This window comes from Neopelma chrysocephalum, unplaced genomic scaffold (genome assembly GCF_003984885.1).
Source record: "Neopelma chrysocephalum unplaced genomic scaffold, ASM398488v2 Primary Assembly neopelma1_103b, whole genome shotgun sequence".
Taxonomy (NCBI): domain Eukaryota; kingdom Metazoa; phylum Chordata; class Aves; order Passeriformes; family Pipridae; genus Neopelma; species Neopelma chrysocephalum.
Window position 1 is genome coordinate 6,535,265 of NW_020897767.1, and position 21,152 is coordinate 6,556,416.

At 40.4% G+C, this 21,152-nt stretch overlaps 1 protein-coding gene across 12 annotated transcripts in view; it reads right to left on the reverse strand.

Annotated features, from left to right (window-relative positions):
- The window catches only part of R3HDM1 (R3H domain containing 1), a 77,088-nt gene that overhangs the window by 35,067 nt on the left and 20,869 nt on the right, over positions 1-21,152 (reverse strand). For 9 of the 12 annotated variants that reach the window (XM_027695861.1, XM_027695862.1, XM_027695865.1 and 6 more), the window contains exons 2-5: positions 13,497-13,705; positions 12,467-12,677; positions 5,402-5,443; positions 4,868-4,957 (exon numbers count right to left, since the gene is read on the reverse strand). In XM_027695861.1, coding sequence (XP_027551662.1) covers positions 4,868-4,957; positions 5,402-5,443; positions 12,467-12,637 — 303 coding nt within the window. In that variant the 5' untranslated portion in view covers positions 12,638-12,677; positions 13,497-13,705. The remainder of the gene's footprint in view (positions 1-4,867; positions 4,958-5,401; positions 5,444-12,466; positions 12,678-13,496; positions 13,706-21,152) is intronic. The other 3 variants (XM_027695863.1, XM_027695869.1, XM_027695860.1) reach the window with 2 other exon arrangements.

The following is a 21,152-nucleotide window of genomic DNA, read 5'->3' on the forward strand; positions in this document are numbered from 1 at the left end:
GTTTCAAGTTTCAATTTGGTTTATACCAAGAAGGAAAAAAAAAAAAAAGTTTCAATCTAAGACAGACCAGCATTTCCAGATCCACAAAAAATAGGGGAAATATTTCCAGTACAATATATCAAGGCAAAATTTGCAAACCTGTCATCAAGGCTTACATCCTCAACTTGCTGTGTATTTTGACAGAGGAGCTTTGTGTGCAATCATCTCAAAATCCCTGGTTTTATACAAGCAGGTGAACCATCATAAAACCTGTTTCTCAAACACAGCAAAAAGAGTTTCCCTTTGAAATTAGTGACATAATGGTTCCCCGAGTAGTGAAAGACTGCAGTTTGTTTTTCCTGCTTTACTCTTTCCCAGGATTGTCAGTGAAGGGCTGACGTCCTTCAGACAGCAAAGCCAGGGGAGCTTTGGAGCGATGGAGACTCTGTGTCTGAGTGACTCCAAGAGCAGGACTGGCAAAGTCCTGCCAGAGACTCCCCTGTTACCTCTGAACTCCCTCAAACGTCAGTTCTGCTCCCCCAGATGCCAGCTGAGTGGATGCTGTCACCTTCCCATCCCGAGGACATCCGACCCTTCCCAACGCAAAGATCCTGCCCCTCGTCCATTCTCGCCCATCCCTCTCCTGCCCTGCACCTGATCCTTTCCCACGCAGATCTCGCTCTTCCTTCAAACCCTTTCGCACCCACATCCAGGCACTTGCTCTGAGCTTCTCTCCTCCTGTGTCATTGCACAGGCTTGACCTCAGCCCTGGAATCTGGCCAGAGTTAAATATAGTCCGGATTCTCCAAGGCTGGAGCCTGTTCCACATGTCCACCCTGAGCCACTCCTGCCTGTGCAGCACAATGGGAACCCTGCACAGATCCCACGGGGGTCAAACAGCACTTTCCATCTGCAGGACTTTCCATCTGCAGCTTTGGAGCAACAACTTCTTCCAATGAGGAAAAAACATTCATTGACAGTTTTACCACCTCTCCCTTTGAGAGATTTTCCCCCACACTAAATGTTCTAATTAAACTTAGGAATTCATGAACACCCCAACACAGCACCACAGTGTGAAGACTTCTCAGCTTGTGAGATCCTCTATAACCACACCTGATAAATACCATCACAGGCACTAGTAAGGAACTCTCTTGTGGAATTCTTTCCTAGTCTTGAGCATTCCTTACCTCATAAACCTGAATATAATTCAAATGAGCAGTTTATTGTCACTCCAAAGTGCATTACACTCACTGTTCACCCAGGAGCTGTGTAATTGTTATTTGAAAAACAAACATGTTTCTGTCTTATTAAGAAATTATTCCTGACCATCCATCTACGTGTTATCCTCCCTTTTACAACAACACTCTACAAAACTACCAGTAAATTAGGGAAATTTTCATAGTCTGATGTTCCTTCACTAGAAAACTGATTGAGTGCATGTTCTAAACTCATCTCCAGTCAATGCACACAGCAATGGTTCAGTCAAAGGATCTCAGCAAGTAATCATTTTCATACTTCTTTCCCCAACAGGAGCTAAAAAAGGAATCACCATCTGAACAGCCAGTTCTGCTACTACACCAGTTCTACTTCAAAGTGTGATACACCAGAACTGTGCACCAAAGGGCACTTTCTTGTGATTTCATGCTATAAAAACTGTAGCATCTAATTAAATATGACCTACTTGACTGCAAAGCTGCCGAGAAATCTTTTAACTTCTCTTCCCCTATAAAACTCTCCTAATCCCATCCTGCTTGCAGCAGGTCTCTGCTGGCATTGGGACTGAACAGAATCAGATCACCCATCCCAAGCCTTCACTGTAGCAGAGGATATTGTCACCACATTTTGATTAAACAAGAAAAAGCAAAGCACACCCCCCCCCAACCATGAAAACCTGATAAATTCTTTCAGTTTAACACATTTTGGAAAAAAGGTGAGAATCAGGAAACATTATGGAATATTTCTCAAAGCCCTGTGTTCCAGGGTCTTGGCTTTTTACCAGCAATCTCCAAAGCCAACACCAACCTGAATTTACACAAGTCAATAGAAACTAACATGACAGATCCTTGTCTTCTCCTCCCACTCACCCTCCTTTAGGTTGTCTTTTTTTTCTAAATAAAAAAAGGTCACTCACATTAATAACTGTAATTCATATGAAAACAGCCCTTCCTTAAAAAGGACTGAAAGGGATCATCCTTTGCTAGTGCTTGTACTTCCTACTGGAGTGCACAGTCAGAACAACCCAACATTTAGGCAAGGGATGGCAAGAGAATAGATACTGTATTTACAAAGATAAAAGATCAAATGTATCAGTTTCATTCTTCCTCTCACAATAAATGTATAAGCTTGTACTTTCACAGCACCTTTAACTAAAGGACTGCCAGTGCTTTTTAACAAGGATTAACAATTTGTGAGGCTCTTACCTGGGTTTCTCAGCGAGGAACAGTATCTTGTGTCCTGTTGCAATTACTCAGGAAAATACAAACTCGTGTATCAGAAAAACAGATTGATCTGCTCCAGAGAGTTCCTTTGCTCTGTCTGCCATCACAGCCTTAAAACAGGAGCAGCCAGCAATGGCAGCAGGTTCTTGCTAAAGTGACTTCTACACACACCTGTGTTAGAACTTCACCCCGCTGGAGCTGCTGCACACACTGGGGTGGAAGGGCTGACTGGTGGACAGTCACAGGCACAACTACAAAGTTATCCCAAAACTCACACCAGTTCCTAGTTGACCATATGCATTTTTCATCCTATCAAGGCTACACTTTCTAATAATCAAAAATTGGGATTCTTCAAATATCATCAGCAACATCAACATGTTTTTTTTTTTCTCTGCGTCTTAAAATCCATTTTAAGTATTAACACAAAGCTGGGAGCCACTTTTCAGTTGCAACCTCTGATTACAACAGAGCAGTGACTCTTCCAGCAAGGGGAAGCATCACAGAGGTGACTTCCCTGCTGCCAGGGAGGGCTGTCTCCCTTCTCTGAGCCACTGCATCCCTCACACGTCCCAAGCACAACTAATGTTGTGCCTCAGACTGGGGGGCTTGAGGCAGCCAGCAGCCGACTGGTGCTTATGGAAGGACTCTTCCATGCCTTCCCAAAGATTGTTTGGGAAACAAGGCAAAACGGGTGAAGAAATTGCCTGTGTGGGTTGTTACAGAGGGCATGTAAGACTTGTGTCCCATAGGATGTGCACTCCAGCATCAGAACTTGTAACAAATTCCCATTCTAACCCTCCAACAAGCATTTCTCCACTCTATAGAGAACTAAATTTGTTCTCACAATCACTTGCACAGCTATTGGGATTCATAAGCCATTTCTTCCAGATTACTGCTTCTAAAGAAAACTCACAGTTAGATCTAATTCTGTTTCTGAACAGGCAATTTGCTTTATGGATTCCTTTTGTACCATCTTACATTATCACAATTCAATTCATTCTGCAGAACAGGCCTTTACCTCCCTCCTACTTCCACAATAATTCCTTTCCACAACCACCTGGCAGTGCACAGCCAAGGACAGATTCCCAGAGGACTTGGTGACAAATGCCATCTGCAGAGAACACTTATTACAAATGTCTGATTTTAAACCACTCAATGCATAGTCCTGCATAGTGCTGGAGGCTGGAAAAGCCTAATGCCTCATGTTTGAAATACACCCTGGATGAACCATCCACCAAATCAGGGTTCTGTCTTCTTGTAATTGGCTACTGTGACTGGAAAAGTTAAACCGCACTGCTTCAGACTAAACAATTCAGCCCCAGCTACATCCCTCAGCCTATTATCTTACATAAAACATTGCAACAGGGATGTAAGTCATTGTAAATAGCATTAGCTTTTCTGTTGGCTTTTAATCTCTTGCTCTGCAGCCTGTTCCAATCTATGACTTAAGATTTTCATCAAATTAGCAGGCCTGGTTTCTTAATTTCCCTACTCAACTCTTCAAATTGTGGTATATTACTGAAGGCCTACAAAAATACTATTTTTTCATCTTCCCCAAGAAAAAAAAAAAACAAATCTAGATACTCTGTGCTTCAATCCTAAAAGAATTTTAACTACCTTGACAAACACCTACATGAGTTCTCAATGCCTATCCTTTCCCAGAAATGAATTAACCACTCCCCCAGCAAAACCTCTTCACACCTGCTATTCTACTGGTTCCTTCTTAACAAAAGTGAGTTTTCACAAAAAGAGAGTTTAGAAGCTTCTCAATAACAGCAAAGGATCATTTCAGTTTTGACAGGTGTGAAAAAACAGCAGCACTTTAATGGCCTCATTCATACATACAACCTAAAGCCAGTAAAAGGATTTTGCTCTGAAGATCCAGACTTGCATAAAGGTAAAGTCAGGTAAATTGGATTTTGTTTAAATTCTCTCAAGTATTTTTACATATTTTGTTCAGCATGTAAGAACTTCTTTAGGTGTGTTACATCATCCTAATATATTAGTCTTCAGACACACCTCAGGCAGGTGTTACACAGCCACCAGCAACTGTGGCTGACATGCAGGAATTCAGCTACAGCACCAGAACTTACAACTGTTTCAATTTCCTAAATACAAAAAGCTGATAAATTGTGCTCCATACTAATCACAATGTTTCTGGCTTACTGATTGCAGACAGCACTTGAGCAGGTAAGAGCCCTTCAAATGCACTATAAGACTAAAAAGTTAAACTAACAAATCCCCTCTTCCTGTCCCCACATATCAACCAGCACAGTCGGCAAAACATAAAAGCAGCAAATTCTTCATCTGACATGATCACCTCTATTAGAGCTGTATGAAAAAAAAATTAAAACCAGGTGGTGCCCACATATTTAAAGAATACCCAAAAGATTTTCTTTTGAACAAGTTACTTGAAATTGTTTCAGAAACTTCAGTAATGTGGTTTTTACCTGGAGGTCCTGTGATATTTCAGCTGTGGGAGGTGGTGGATACTCTTCACATACAGCAAGGCTCCGAACTAACTTTAACTTTGTGTTTGACTGAAGGAAAGTATGTAAAATTAAAAACTATGGCTCATAAAAAGTTATATAAATACACCATAAGCCGTTATTTTTCCATTCATTTTATGTAAAACAAAATGGCTGAAAACTGCATTTTTAATGTTTTCAATAGAATAAATAATTCTTTTAGGATGAAAACACCCAAGCAATTGCAGCTTTTGAAGGCACTACCAGCACAATAGAGCACATCTAATGAAAAGTAAATAAAAGTGTTTGGGAAAAGTGTTTCTCTCCATAACAATAAAAAGCCACTAAAAATATGAAGGCAAATCACAAAAGCAGACAACTAGGCACGACAAAAACCCAACAGAATAAAACAAAGCTACGATGCCAGAAAATAAAACTAAAGGCACTTTCCACAAAGTAACAAAGCTCCCCAAGCATGAAGGGCTCCCTCTGCATGCCAACACAGGGCTACTGTACCTTGGACCTCTTTGCTGCCTGTCCAAAGGACTGCAGGGGCCGCTGGACAACACAACAGAGAAGGGTGGGTTAAACTCAACCGACAGGTGTGGTAACAAAAGTCTGTACAAGAGAAAGCTTTGACAGTTATCACTGAGAATTCTGTGACAGGAACAGCAGGTGCTTTGGCCTGCAGGATTACACCCTCTCCCACTTTCTTTGGGCCCGTCCTTGATTTCCCTTCTCCATTGATGAGGACTAGAGCAGGAAGAAAGCATTACTCTGCTTCAGCAGGATCCGGGCAGTTCGCTCTCTCAGCCTGCTCCCACATTTTAAATTCCTGTGTCCTAATTTCCTTGGCAACATCACATGCTTTTTATAAATTTTCTTTCTATTCCTGAAACCTACCTGGAGAAATGATCATTTAAAAAAAAAAAAAAAGCATTGCCTCTACCAGGGAACAGGTACCAGCTGATGACCCACCATAAGCAGCTTAAAACACGTTGCGTTTTTATCTTTTATCTTGGGACCTATAAAAGTATATTTTAAAATGAGCCACTGGTCATTTTTTGCCTTTCATTTAATAACTTACTATACATTAATATGCTTTTTCTCCTCCCGGAGCCATTTTAGTACCTTATTATGCATTAATCTGCTCTTTTTCCTCTCAGAGCCCTCCTTCTATAACTACTGTTCCTTAAAAAAGAAAAGATTACCAGACTTTTACTACAGGATGTATGACTGAAAGGTACATTTGAACTAACAAAAGCATTTAACAATCTGTTAGCTGCACAGTTAAAACTAACCCAACCCTCTGTGCCAGTGACACAGGAATAGAAGCACTTAGAGTGGCATCACATAATTTAAGTACTGGTTTCCCTGGAGAACTAAAACTCAGGAATAGAGAAGCCTTTAATAGAACTCGTTTTAGAGAGCACAGGCCTAATATTTGTAAGGAGAAAAGAATATTGGTAATATAATTTCAAATGTTGTTTAATGGACAATATTTCATCCTTTCAGAAGGAAACTAAATAGAAACTCCATTGGAAAGCTCCCTGAAGCCAGCCCTCCTCAGGAGATGTCTATCAAGTGCCTGAGCCTCTTAGCAGGATGAACGTGTTGCTTAAAGAGCACACCTGGCCTCCAGCAGAGAGCTCTGCACGTAAGGCAGAGCCGCTTCTTCCCTCATTTTCCTCAAGTCCCAAATGTCTATTTTGGGTGTTGCAGCAGCTCAGCTGAGGAGCAGCAGAAGGGAAGCTCATTTCAGCTCATTTCACTGTGTAACAGCATTTTAAATAGCTGCACTGAAAACTAACTGAACTCATCAGCAGCTTTTCAAAGGAAGCTTGCTGGGATTTTGAGCAGCAGAGACAGTTCAAATGCTTCCAGACCTGGAACAAGTCAGACTCTGAGTTTTGCTGTTTCCATACCTGGAACCATATAGAGGTTTGGAGTTTTGCTGTTACCTGCAAAATCCTATTTTCCTTTCCATCATCCCAGCTGAAAGCACTCCCTGCATCCTGGAAGCTGGCACTCTGTGCATCCCTCACAGAGTTCCTGTTACACCAAGCTACTGAACTTTCCAGAACTGGATGATTTCCCAACCTCCTCTGGATAACTGCAGCCTCGATTAGCTGAGGTGCATTTAAATCCAATAGCATAAACTCAAAAATCACACCAGGACTACCAGCAGAGTCCTCAGTTCACTGTCCAGAAGTAAAGGAATCCACACTTGGACAATTGTTCATCTTTTGCAAAATTTAGGAAGATTTGAAGCCAGTATATAACCCAAAAGAATATATGAAAGCAAACACCCCAGATCCAACATTTGAGGGGGCACAGGGGAGAGAAACCAACTTAGTTATACAGGGTATCAGACACTTTAAACCAGCCAAAGAGAATTCCCAATACTGTTAACCAGAACTTGACACACAAGCTACTGCTCACTAATTAGATAAGTCACACATTTCAGTTATTTTTAAGAGTCATTAAAAAAAACAGCAGAGAAGAGATTGCTGCTGGAAAGGAGAAACCATATTGTAATTAAATTCAGTCAAGATCTGTACAAAGCACGGATCTCTCCTCACTTTACCTCAGTCAAGTCTCAGGAATCCACTGCAGCCAAAACTTCAGTTTCACACCACACAAAGTGAAGCAAATGTCTCAAAATTTAATCGAGATATCGAAATGATCCGGTATCAAATCTGAATTCTTCGTAAGAATGTTTTAAATTAATGTGGGTTTTATATTTCAATGACAACAGGACAAGTTTGGTTGTACATTCCCTAAAGTGTTTTACATATGTTGTGTCTCATCTTCTGCTTTCCTTGGGGAATTACAGTTGTGTTTCCAGGCTGGAAAGCCAACACCCACACTGTCAATTTTTTAATGACAGGTGTTTGCAACCTATGGAGAATAAGGCAATATAGGATATTCAGGGCAGTAAACTAAGGTACTGGAATACTCTGATGCTCAGTTTCATGAGGACCTGACAATTTTTAGGGACTAAACCAACATTAACAACACCAGGGGGCCACTGTAGGAGGGAGATTCTCCCTTGACTGAAATGACTCAAACCTCAACGTTCCACATGAGACAAGTTTCATCCCACCCATCATATCCAAACTTGTCCAACACTCCTGTGACAGGTCTGGATTCCTGGCTTTCCTGTGTGACTTTCAGGATGCCAAAACATGAAATGCAAAGCCTCCACATCCAGCTGTAACTGTGACCAATGAGCACCACACACTGGTTGGGTAAGAAGCACTGGAATAATAAATAGCCAGACTGCTGGGACAGCTCACAGGGAACAGGCTGATGGTGAGAGGCCTGGGCCTGCAGGTACAAACCCTAAAGTCCTGTCCTGTCACTGCACCCTCAAAACATGAAGATAACTGGGCACAATCCAGTGATGCCTTTCTTGGACAGAGGATGACACCATTTCGACCGGAATTCCAGGACAATAGGCAGCCAATGCACGTTGTAGCTGTTAATGAACATTTTCTCTCTTTTCAGGCCCATGAATTTTAGTTCTGTCCTAATTTCTCTGCATTTACTAGGTTTTGCTCCTGCAGAGCATCTTTATGTTCCCCACTTGTGAAAAAGAATTTATAGCTAATTTAGAACATGCAATCCTTGGTGAGTGCAAATTACCAATTTCTTCATATTTGCAGCTCTCAAAGACTTCTACTGCCTTGAGAAAACACTGTGTTAATGAAAGCCCTATTTATAGTCATTATGGGCATGATTTCAAGACAGTGTTTAAAAGCAAGTATTCCAAATAATTGCATAATGAAAATAATGATTAGGTTCTTGTCTTTTAAAAAAAACCACAAAAACACAACCACTTTTAAGACCAACTATTATGCTCCATTTCCAACTGCACGATAAAAAGGGAAATAAGATAGCATTTACCAAACACATGTAATCATATACATCCAGGCTTTCAGTAGGAGTATTTGCCTACTTTATTTTTGCCCTAATGACCTCACCAGATCACACATAATTAAATGCAAAGGAAAGATGTGGAGCTGTTACAGATCTTCCTCCATCATCCCCATGCTGTCTAAACAAGCTGCATAAAAACAGGGCAGGCACAAGATGGCAAACTCAGACGTGTGAAAGGCTTTGTGAAGGAGCCCTATTTCTGAAGTACCATTTGGACATTTCTGAGGACAGGCACAACACGACAAACCTGAACAAAGGGTGTTCTGAGGACACTCAGCTTTTCCCCTTTCTGCTCAATTAGGTCTCAGTTTTAAGTCCACTTAAGGACTACAGTCCTGAGCACCACAGACAGCTCTGTACCACTGAAGGAAGGAACAGTGTGGGCTCTGGCTACTTGCTGTCCTCCATCAGTGAGCAGTGACAGCAATTTTCCATGAAACAGCAGAGGGTGACGGATGGAAAAATAGCTTCACCATTGGACATGGAGGCAGTGCAAAAGTAGAGAATCTACCTGATCATTTACCTATTTAAAAGTATTATGTCACGTATTTTGGAGACAAAGAAAGGTAAATCCTGCCAAGGCCAAAAGAGCTGGGGAGGAGGCAAAGAAAGGCTTCAGAGAACTCAAGCTGTGAAAGAGAGAGAGCACCCAAGGTTTGTGCCAGTAAGGAGGGAAGAAACTTGTAGAAAGAGAGATGTCAAGTTGCCAAGTAAAAAAATTAACCTAATTCCCCCAAAGGACAGAGATATCTGTGTAATTAGCATAAAACAAAATCAGAATTACACTCCTTAATACAACATTTGCCTTGCCTATCTCATACAGGAGATGCACACAGCTCTGTATTCATGCTCCAGCCTCCATCCTTCCACAAGGCTTTTATGGTTTAATAAAAGAAATGTTCCTAATAATAAGAACCATAAGGGACTATCTTGCAAGATAAATTCAGATCTTTAATGTGTTGTCAATATTTCCTGACAGCCCTTATAGTATTGCCTTCCCACCACCCAAGGACAAAGGCAACATACTTCAGACTCTGCATTCCAGCTAATTCCAAATTAGTGTGTTGTCACTTGACCTGGATAAGATTAACATGTGGGAGACAACAGTGACTGGTGAACCAAAACCTTCCTGATCCCAAAAACTACCACAGTGCTGCTGTGCATGTTCATGTGCCTCTTGTTTCCAGTGTCATTTAAATGACACTTGAACCTCAATTCAGATATGACAATCCAGAAATCTCTGTATCAATTATACTACTTTTGCACTGCTTAAAGAAATTGGGAGTGCTGGCCACGTCCTCTGATTAGATACTTTTCTCATTCACATTGTACCTCCAACAGCATCCCCAACAGCAAATCAGTTATTAATGCCCAACCTCTCAAAATAATCTGGAATTTAGAACCACAATTAGATTTCAAAACATAATCACCAGTTTCTGAACCGTGAAGATCCAGAAACATACTTGAACTCAAACCACGTTAAGTTTAGACAGAGGAAAAATCACAACCTGTTTCTTCCTTGGCTGTGAAGAGTCAGAAATCAAGTGATAACTGCACTCAGGAGAATTACTGTAGTTTGCCAATAGGTATTAAACCTATTCTACTGCTAGGGAGGAAAGCCAAACCCAAATCCCATCCAACTCCCTCCCCCAACCCATCCTCTAATACACTCAATTAGCAAACAGAAGAACACAACAAATTCCAATAAGCTTCTGATAATGTTCTCTAACATTTCTCAGCAAATACTTTATAACCTGCACTTAATGACAAGGAGTGTGTTCTGTGAAATTTCATCAAACTATTTAATCATCCATTAGGTAAAAGCGTGCTGATTGCTCCACTGTTCCACAAGGATTTTTTACTATGAACAATCCAAAATGTTTGTATTTTAGTATAAAACATGCTTTCAATGAGAACTCCTCAAACACATGACACGTATATTTGCACCAGAGGCTACCACAGAACAAGTGCTGTGAAATCTCCTGATTTCCCCTGTTGCAAAGGGCTTGCTCCCATTAGCAAGGTTCCACTTGGTAACTGCCTGTCTTCCACTCTGGAAATCTGCCCCCTCAGCCTCCAAACTCCGCTTTTAATGACACTGCTGAGGTAACAGGAATGTTCCAATTGTAGTGGAGACTCCTGGACACCACGCTCAGGCCAGCACTGAGCACAGATGCCAGCGAAGCTGTGGCCATCAAACAGCCTCCAGCACAGTTACTCAGTTCCTTCTGGGTAATGGAGATAATTGTTCCAGCCACCAGCCCTCAATCCTGGGCAGCACCCCAAGCAATCACCCCCCCTGCCAAACCCACACCCCTGGCAGCTCCAACAGGTTCATTCCTCTGGACTCCCTGACAGGGGGGTTTATTTTTTATCTGCCACTTGAGTCTCATACAAGTTTCCACACCACAATTTGTTGAATGAGATTTGTTAAATGAGGAAACGTGAAAGAGATTTTTCCATATTACTGAACTGTATGAAAATAAATAAACCTTAAATTAATTTTTAAGGCTTGCTACTGAGATACTGCATTGATTAAAGGAAATACCAGCTCAGCCATAATGCCACCAGCTTTTCAGTAGCAGTTATTTCTTATGTTTCAGGAGAACTATTTCGTTTCAAGGATTTATTTTTTTCCATAAAGTTATCTATTTACACTGATGTCAGCCTTAATAAAGCCAGCAGATATTAAAGTGTAAAACTATTGTTATTTCAGGGATCTACAAGATTTATTTGGAAACAATACAACATACAGATAAAGTTTACTTCACTCAGTGGAGTATTGAATTGTTAGTCTTGAACAAAACTACTCCCCAAAGAACCTTTTACTCAATTCTCAATAACAAAAATCTAATAAGTGCTGTCCTGGTTTTGCAACCCACAAGAGAATCTCCCATTTCCCAGTCAGGATTTTTAACAGAAAATTGTTCAGTCTTAACCCACAGACACAAAATTCCTATAGAAAACTAGATTCTTGTAAAACACAAACTTCTGTGCTTTCTTTTAGGAATCTGGTCCGTTTTCTAGGTTGTGTCAGAAATTTTTAGCTGCTTTCCTGAACTCCTCTTCATCTGAGCTGCTTACAGTCCTCAGGGAGCAGGTGGGAGCCTCAGCCAGGAGTGAGCTACCTTGTCCCATGGGAAAGAGACCCATCTCCCAGGACTCAGGAGCATAAACACTGAACCAAACCTCAGAGGTATCAAATCTGCTGCCACAAATTCCCCACCCACCCTTATCAGGGTGTTCTCCTTTAAGACAAGGTGTTTTCACACTATTTGCCTCAGCTCCTTCTCACTTGAAATGTGATGCTGTGACTTCTTTACAGGTCCATCTCCCACCTGCAAAGGCCATTCTTTATATGAATCATGAGGACTGTCTTTCCTACTTAAAAGCCATGTAGCAAAGCTGTCAAGCAGTGAAGAACAGAGGAAAAGAGAAGGTATTCTTAAAAATGTCTGACTCATCTTTACAGGAGGGGAGAGGAAGCAATAATCATCCCACTTGCTTCCCTAACACCAGCCAGGCTTTTCTACCCTGTACCAAAAAAACACCTTAGAGGATGAAGAGAATGGAGAAGAACAAGACACAGATTTATTTAACATGATACACTAGTGAAAAATGAAGCGAAGAGCTCCTTACCGGCATACTGTTCTTGTTATCAGGACAATTCTCATCCTTCTCTGCTGGAATCTGCTCCTGACTTCCTGATTTTAGAAGGTTTTCAACTGGGTCTGTGTCTTTAAATTCAGCTTCTGAACCCTTCATTGCATCAGTTTCATCTTTTACAGTGAGAATATCAGACATCCTCATTAGAAAAGGTTATTTTAAAATTCTACAAGAAATATGGAACCTTTAGGACAAAGAAAAAGTGGATCATTGAGTCATTGAAAATGAATCAAAAAACCCCACCCATACCTAAACAGCTCCCCAAAATAAACAGGATTTTGTTGCAAAAAGGATCTTTTTCCTGTCTTGTATTAGAGGAAGTGATATCTTTTTAACCACTTTTATCAAGAGGTTTTAAGAGCAAACATCTCTACAAACAAGAACTAAGGGCTGCACTATTGGATAGCACTCACAGATTTTTCTTTCTCTATTTTAAAAATAAACTAGGTTCCAACAGAAACAAGGGAAGATTTTCTGAAAGGAAAAGAGAATTACACATAGATTTATTTTAAGAGGGTTGAAAGTAATTAGATGAATCATAATTTCCCAAGTGTGCAAAAAATCATAAATTTCATTAAAACTTTTAAGTGTTATTGTTGCCAGATAGTTCCTGCATTCAGAACTTGTGCAGTCAGTATCTTATGTACTAAATATAGCAAAATTAGTCTTAATAAAATTAAGCATTTTCTCAAAAGCAACAAAGAAAGAGACAGATTTGGTAATTAAAATAATAACTATTATCAACAATTATAATTTATAATAATAGTAATTTTTAAAACTCTATAAAATATGACTAAATGTTGTAACAGAATCACCCCAAATTTTCCCTAGAAAACAAGAAACACAAATTCTTGTCATTACTCAGCTACTGTGCAAGTAAAACCAAGAATTTCCCATTTCTTCAAAGAAATAAAGAGTAAGATCTGAATGCTTAAAATCATTCATAGGAAACAAATAACAATCAAAGAACATTGCAGAAAAGTCTTACTATCTGGTTTAGTACCTGATATGTCCTACAGTTTGGGGATTGAGGTCTTCCACGAAGATAAAATAGAATAATCCGAAGTTCCTTTTCACAGTTGTCAACCAGGATGTCAGTTGGAATGAACCATCTGGAATCTGGCAGGAGGAGTCCCATGTCCCTATCCCCAGTGTAGAGTCCTGGACAGAACTATGTGGTCTTGAATCAGCAGGAACATCCCTTTTGAATGCCTGAAAACCAACAAAGGAAATACATTACACTTCTACTCGGGGTGGGAGGGGAGAGGGAACTTGGTGACACCGAAAAGCTTAAATAGTAATTTTAAGGAAGAAAATAAAAAATAAGAAGCCATAGAAGAAATCAGCTTTTGTCACACGCATTTTACTTGTCCTATCGAGCAGCAGTGACAGTTTTCCCTAGAACTCCAGACATTATAGAGGTAACAATAGTCATAATAAACATTTTGCTGGCATTCTTGGTGACACTGTTCCTATAAACAAGCAGGTATCTTCCCAAAGAGGCAGAAATCCGCAGTTCAGCGGGTGTGGGGGAGTGACAGGGAATGGAAGCTCCCAAACCCCTGTCAGTGTAACAGCGATTTTCTCTTTGTTGTAGTTAATAATCTACATAATTCATATTTTAGGCAACTTGAATTACAGAAGACAGTTTTATTTTACTCAGCAAAATAACTGCCATCAGATGAGGATTTACACAGTTTTACAAAACTGATAATGTTCCATCTTCCCCCTTTTTTTCAGATTTACTTCTCTGAGAAAGAAGTAACCCCCCCACGCCCAAGGCAGCGTTTGAGGTGGAAGGCAAGGGCACACCTCTCATGGCAAAGCAAAGGTAACTCCAACATGGTTTTCCCAGACAATCCAGATGCAGATACTAAGATTTATGAAGAAGTTCAGGTTAACAACCCTCAATGTAAGCAGAACTTGAAGAGAGATGCTGTTTCATTTTGTTGCCTGATATATCATTTGTACTGTATTTAGATAAGTGTTCAAAACTATTACATGCTGAAGACAGAAAAAAAATCATCAAAACTCAAAACATGTATGTCCAGTTGCAATTATAATATTGGAAATTAAGTGTAATTTAATTGCTACTCCCTACACAAGTCACAAACATAGTAACTGCAATTAACATCTTGAAGTTTTTCCTTTAATCCCATCAGATTCACTAAGAGCTCCTGTCCTTTTGCAACACCATTTTCAAACAGTCTCAGCATCCTCAGTTATTAAAACTCCTGCTGCAAACATATTGCCTGTCTATGCCAATCCAGAAAACTGATGCACAGGAAAAATGTCCTTATATTTCCTACACCAACCTAACTGCAAATCAGCTTAGAACTTGTTCTGGACAGATTTTTCCTTGCAGACAGATTTAAAGCTGCAGATTTGGTGCTATGTAACCTACAGGGAAAGGGAGAGAGCTGAGGAAAAGCTGTATAGTTTCAATTCACACATAAATATCTAGTTTTTGGGTTCACAGAATGTGGCTATTTCGAGTCAACTGGAATCACCATATGTGCATCCACGAATAAATGTTTCAAATTAAGAGTAAAACACACTTAATAGAAAAATGAATCTTTGCTTACCTGATTTTTTAAATAATAACAGCCACAGATTCACTGTAATTGATAATGCAACCCTGTGTTTGTGACACACAACTGTGAGTTATAAGTACTTGGGTAACAGTCCCTGAAGTTTCCTCTAATCCAGGCAATTTTCATAGCTGAGATAATCTGGTTCTAGTTTCTAAAATGGCACAGATTGGATTAAAAAAGACTTCAGGAATTTTATGTGCTTCAGTCTGAGCGGGGGGGCAAATCATAGACCATCCTTATGAATCTCAGCTCTTTCACCTCCCCAGATAGTTGGATGTTAATTTACTGTGTCCTGTGAAGGACAGAAAAAAGGAGAAAAAAAAGCAAGAAGGCTCCTCAAGGAGCTGCTCTGCTCTCTGGGGAGGAAATTGGTTCTAGTCAAAGTGATTGACTGACACCAAATCCCAGCACTGGCCGTAGACTGGACTGCAATACCGACCAACATAAAATCTGCAGATTTTAATAACAGGGACATGATACCTCTGCCCTAAAATTATCTGAACAGTGAAAGGACTGAGCATTACTTGTAATATTAAAAGTTCAAACAGCTCACAACAGATCTTGTGAAAAAAGCCTTTTAATTTTACTATATTTTAGAGGTGACAAAAATAGGCATAGAGAGGAAGTACAAGGACTTGCATGTACAAGTGGAGGATAATATGCCACACTTAGCTTCTTCACCCTCAGGGCTGCTGTCCCCATCTGAGCACTTAGTGCTGAAATGTATGTTTTTCCTCCTGTTCATCAGATTAGTAACACTATACACCCACCACTCATCTTAAAAGTCCAGTAATTCTCTTTCTGAAAAGTTGTAACCACGTTGTCTCTGCAACTATTCTCCCCATTTCAGAGGGAAAATGGTAATTATGAGCTGTGAGTGAAGTCTAGTACTGCATAGGCACATGCTTGTCAGTCAGCACATCATAAAAAGGTCAGTGCTGTGCTCTTACTGCTTTCTTTTGCACAACCTGTGACAAGACAGAAAAAAACCTCATCCAGCAAAGCCATTCCTGAGGTTCATGATGGCAGCCTCCTGAATCCTGACACATGGAAAACCACCGGGTCCTTTGTGTCAGGTTCTGACTTGAAAATCATCATATGGAAACCCACTCAATTGACCTGTAATGAGTAGAGATATTTCTGGGAACAGGAACAGGATCTACTCAATCCAATTTCTCTAATAGGCATCAAGAGTTCCATCTCCTTCTTGTGGGCAGTGTAGATGGAGATAGGAAGCTTTGCTCTGCCCATGATGGAAGAAATCCAGTCTTTTTCTTTTAAAAAGAAGGTAAAAGACAGAAGGTGATTTTTTGTTCTGTGTTAAAGTTATCATTAATATAATTGTTGTAAAAGACCCCAGGAACAGCTGTTAAAATAACTAATATCAAACTAAGGGCAAGAAATTGGATTAGAAGGGTGGGGGATAAAAAAAATCCATGTTCAACACACAAAGTGGACACACTGTCAGTGGAGAGGTAAAATGAAAAATTATATCTCAAACAAGCTTCTGTTCACCAATACCTCAACAGAATTCCTGCCCAGGCCTTAGGAGTATCCCTGGTTGTGGACAAGATCCACCTTATTTTTTCTATGATTATGACTTTACCCCTAACCTGGCAGTCAAAATCTTGTGCTGAATTCCCAGTGAGGTTTGTTGCAAGTCATTCCAAAATCTCCAGGCTGTACCTCGGTTTAACTCCCAACATCTAGTTCCAAGCAAAGCTCCACTTCTCCTCAGAAGTTGCTTTAACTTTATGTGAAAACTCCCCTTTATGCCTGTACACATGCCCAGAGGAAGCACAGCAGCAGGTTATTTTCTATGCTATTTATCAAATATTCCATTAAACTGATTATAGGGATAATCCTCCCTAGAGAGAGGAAATATCAGGAAGGGGGGAAAATGCATAAAAGAAGCTCTGCATTAAACAATTACCATTACTACAAAAAGGCTAGACTAGTAATATCCCCCTCAGAAGCAGCACTGGCTACTTAAAGGGAACCTACAAATCCACTTGTTTTTCTTTTGGGAGACCCAAGTTTTGTCTAAAGCTCATGTTATTTCAAAAAAATCTATTACAGAAGGAGCTGCATGAGAAAAAACGCAAACCAACTCTGGTACAGCAGCTTATGCAGCGACTCCCCCCATGGCTCAAGGGGAAGAACAGACCAATGAACACAACAGTCTGTAGGACAGTCCTGCCCCCCTGGAATAACGGTGAGGCAAACTTTCCTGGGATGTGGAAGTGCTTTGTTTTTTTTCTGAGAGAAGTCAGGACATTTCCTAGAAAACCACAACTTCGAAGACTCAAATAAAACACTTGCCACAGCAAGAGCTTTTTCCAGCTGTTTTTCACCTCAAGTACACAAACATATTTATATGAGCACCATCAACTCAGGGCTCCTGTGATTAGAACAAACACCGACTCTCCCCACCAACCAAAAACACTCAAAGTTACAGATGTTCCTCTGTTAGGATGAAAGGGGAGAATGTTTACACCTTAAGCAGAAAGATGTCAATCAAAATTATCTTACCATTACATTAACACAAACTATGGGTATAACTAAAAGAGAATTACTGCATCCAGCTACTGCTCAGTTCTTCAGGACCACAATCCACACACAGTTCTTGGACTTTGGCGAGTCAGACACCCAAACCAATAGAGAACTAACTCACCATTATCTGAGAGCCTGTAGATGAGTCCTGAGGCAAAAGATGGACAACATGACCAACACCTATATTTGGAACAGATTAGTTCCTCCTGGGAAACTTTCCTTAGGGGAGAGGTGGGAAAAGGACTGGAGGAAAACTGCCTGAGGTGACAAAGGAGAGGAAAGGAGAAGAAAAAACCAAAACAAACCTCCATCCCAACCCTGAAAATCCTGACTTGGAGAGCAAGGGAGGATTCCAGAGGGAGCAACAACTCTGCTGCCACAAACGGCCCAGGCTGTGCTCACAGATGCTCCAAGAGCCATAAGCCAGGGCCTGAAAACAGAATTTTGCTCTCCCTCTCTCAACTAGTGCTTCTGTGGCCCAGGCTGTTAAAAATCTACCACACAGGATCTATAAAATGGAGCAGCTGATTTTAAGATTGCCATTCATTTCACAGAAAATTCAAAGCAGATTTGTACAATTATGAGAAATAGAAGCTGGAATTATGCAGAGGCAGCTGTTCCCTTTTTCCAGAGAAGGCAACACCTGTTTTCTGCATGTTATCTTGTGTCTAAAGTTTGAAACCCATTAAATGACTCACTAGGAAGCCAAGAGTCCTGGCCTGCCTACTGCACTATGATATTGTGCAGGTCTGGTCTTAATTATACAATTATTAATAACAAATAAATGAGAAATTGATCCACTTTTGAAGCATAAATCAAAAAGATTCGCTAATGTTGTTTAGATTTATGTACTAGAAAATGCTGTACGAGTGAATCCAGGCTGTATTGATTTAAATACACTTAAATCAGAGATTTATACTTTTCCCAGTGCTGCTATTTACCCAGGTTTGGAAGTTCTACATTAATCACTTAACAACTGAATGCTATTTACTGCATTAGCATTAGAAGATACTTCTTATTTGATTCAATTTACCAAGCTACTTAGTAATCAGATTTTCAAAGAACCAGTACAATGATAGATTAGAATACAAACACATAATGTGGAGTTACTCTACCTCCTTCAAAATTAATTAAGGACTGAATGTATCCTGCTGTCTGTGCAAGTGATGTCCTACTACCAAGTGTAGGCATCATTAAAAAATTAACTGGACAGAAATAGCACCAAATTTAGCAGCAGACATTTGCAGACTTTCTTGAGAAAAATCCCTCCAATTAGGACAGAAAATCCCGCCACTGTGAACCCAATAAAAGGCTCTCACAGGACTGCTCTGCAAGGAAGGACAGACTTAAAGCACCAGAACAAACCTGTCAAACACCCATTTCAGCCCTAAGCACACTCTGGTGTGCAGGTTATTATTTGTACAACAATAATGCTGCATATCAGAAAGAAAAAGTGAAACTTGCCCTCAGCCTTGTAGTTCATCACTTAAATAGTCCTTTTCTTTACTGACACATTTTCATGCTACAACCTCTGCAATACTTTTAAAGAACAATACAGTGCCCTTCTCTGTCACACCTGGGGCCTAAGATAGAACACTACCACTGTTCATAGGATGGTTGACAGGCTTTTAAAGAGGACACCTTTCCCAGGAATAGGTATGTGAGAAGCCAAGGTGTATTATTAGTAACTATCCCTCCCCCTCCCTTTATATTTTAAATTCTGAGCAATAATCTAAGGCTCTGTAATCCTGCCTCACCTTCTTCTGTGAGTTCACTCCTGAATGCAATAGGAATGCTTAGCTGATAGTGACAAAAAATAACAAGATAATTCCTTCAGGAACGTAGCTGCATAAATGAGAATAAGAATTTAACAACCAGCAAGACTAGAGCAGTTTTTTATTCTACATATTGAAAGGAAACTGTAGCATTCAAGTACTTATGTAGAGTTTGTCGTATTTTTTTATCCACAAACTCAAAAAAATAAAGCTTGAAAGGTACACTGAATAAACTCTGCCACTGTAAAACGCTTCTTCAGAGGAATCTGGTCCTCAGGAGGGTTGGCTGTTCCACTCTGCACAAAGCACTGTCACTGTCCTGTGAATTCCCTTCCTGCACTTCACTTTGGACTTTTAGGATATGAACAATCAGAGCTGAGTACATTATAGGAATTAAAGGTTTCCTCGTGGAAAATGAAACAGTCCCCTGGATATAATTCCTGCTACAACAGAACATGGCAAAGGGGTTATGCTCAGGTGCTTCCAGTTCACTATTAAATCTGGTAGGTTTCAGGTATTTTCCTTTTAACAATTTAGGAAAGGAAAGGATTGGCATTCCAGGATACCTCCTAGGGAAAAAATCCCACCACAATCCTTGTTTTCACATGGGGAGCTACACATGAAGAACAACGGAAATCCGAGTTCCAACAAATGCAGGGTTTCTGATGAAATTACAGTCCCAGCATTGAACAATCTGTGGTGGATGGAAACCAACTTGGCTTGCATTTGCATATTGTTATTACAAAGCCCAGCTCTGTGGCCAGGCCACTCTCATTAAGGTAACTATAATAATCTCAAATGGTTTATACACTATTTAAAGTTGTAGCTCCATCAGGATCTGTTCTCACTTTTTTTTTTTAAGCTTTAGGGAGAGAGGGGGAAAAAAATAATTTCCGAAACAGACTTTAAAACAGTTCCCTAAACGCAATTTTTTATATAATTGCCTCCTGGAGAGCATCTGCACAGGGCAGATGTATGTTGGCAGACAAAAGCCTGAACACTATTGCAGCATTAACCTTTCACAAATGCCAGCCCTCAGAGAGAGCTGAGCTTTAGGTTAGCACAAAACACATCTGTTGAGTGGCTCAGCCTCTCCCCCCCAGAGGACGTGCCTGTCTAAAGGCATGAGGGACGAACTATCACAAAAGCTCATGAAATCCAACATGATGTGTCTTTAGTTCTTGCCAGCACAGTTCTGTTGGCCTGGGAGGCGAAAAATGAATGCCCTCCTCACATGACATTGCTGCAGCAGCAAAAGCTCTGCAGAAACAACTGTGCTGACGAAGACTTTGTTGGCTTGGCTTTCATGATTCAGAGAAACCCGACTGACAGCACAAAAACTCCTCCTGGCTCTTGAGTTTCCACTCTGGGAGCTCTGTGGTTGATCCTCACCCAGCTCTGTGTCCCTGTGCCCACACCAGCACCTCCCACAGCTTCCAGCCATTTCATCTGTCAAGCAACCCCCAAACCTGCCCTTTCTATCCCCATGTTGTTTATATTCCATGCTCACCCATCATCCTTTATCAGCTCCTTTTGTCATCTTGCATATTTTTTCTCCCACAATTTTTTCATTTTCAACTCTATATTTAGAAAGCTCCCAACAATTCCAGGAAACACATTCTGTAATACCACACTGCACAAAACTCTGCATAAATCACCATATAATCTGCTTCATATTTATCTCTATGTATCTATCTAATACCTTTAAGTCACAAAGTCAGTCAGGTGAAGGACCCA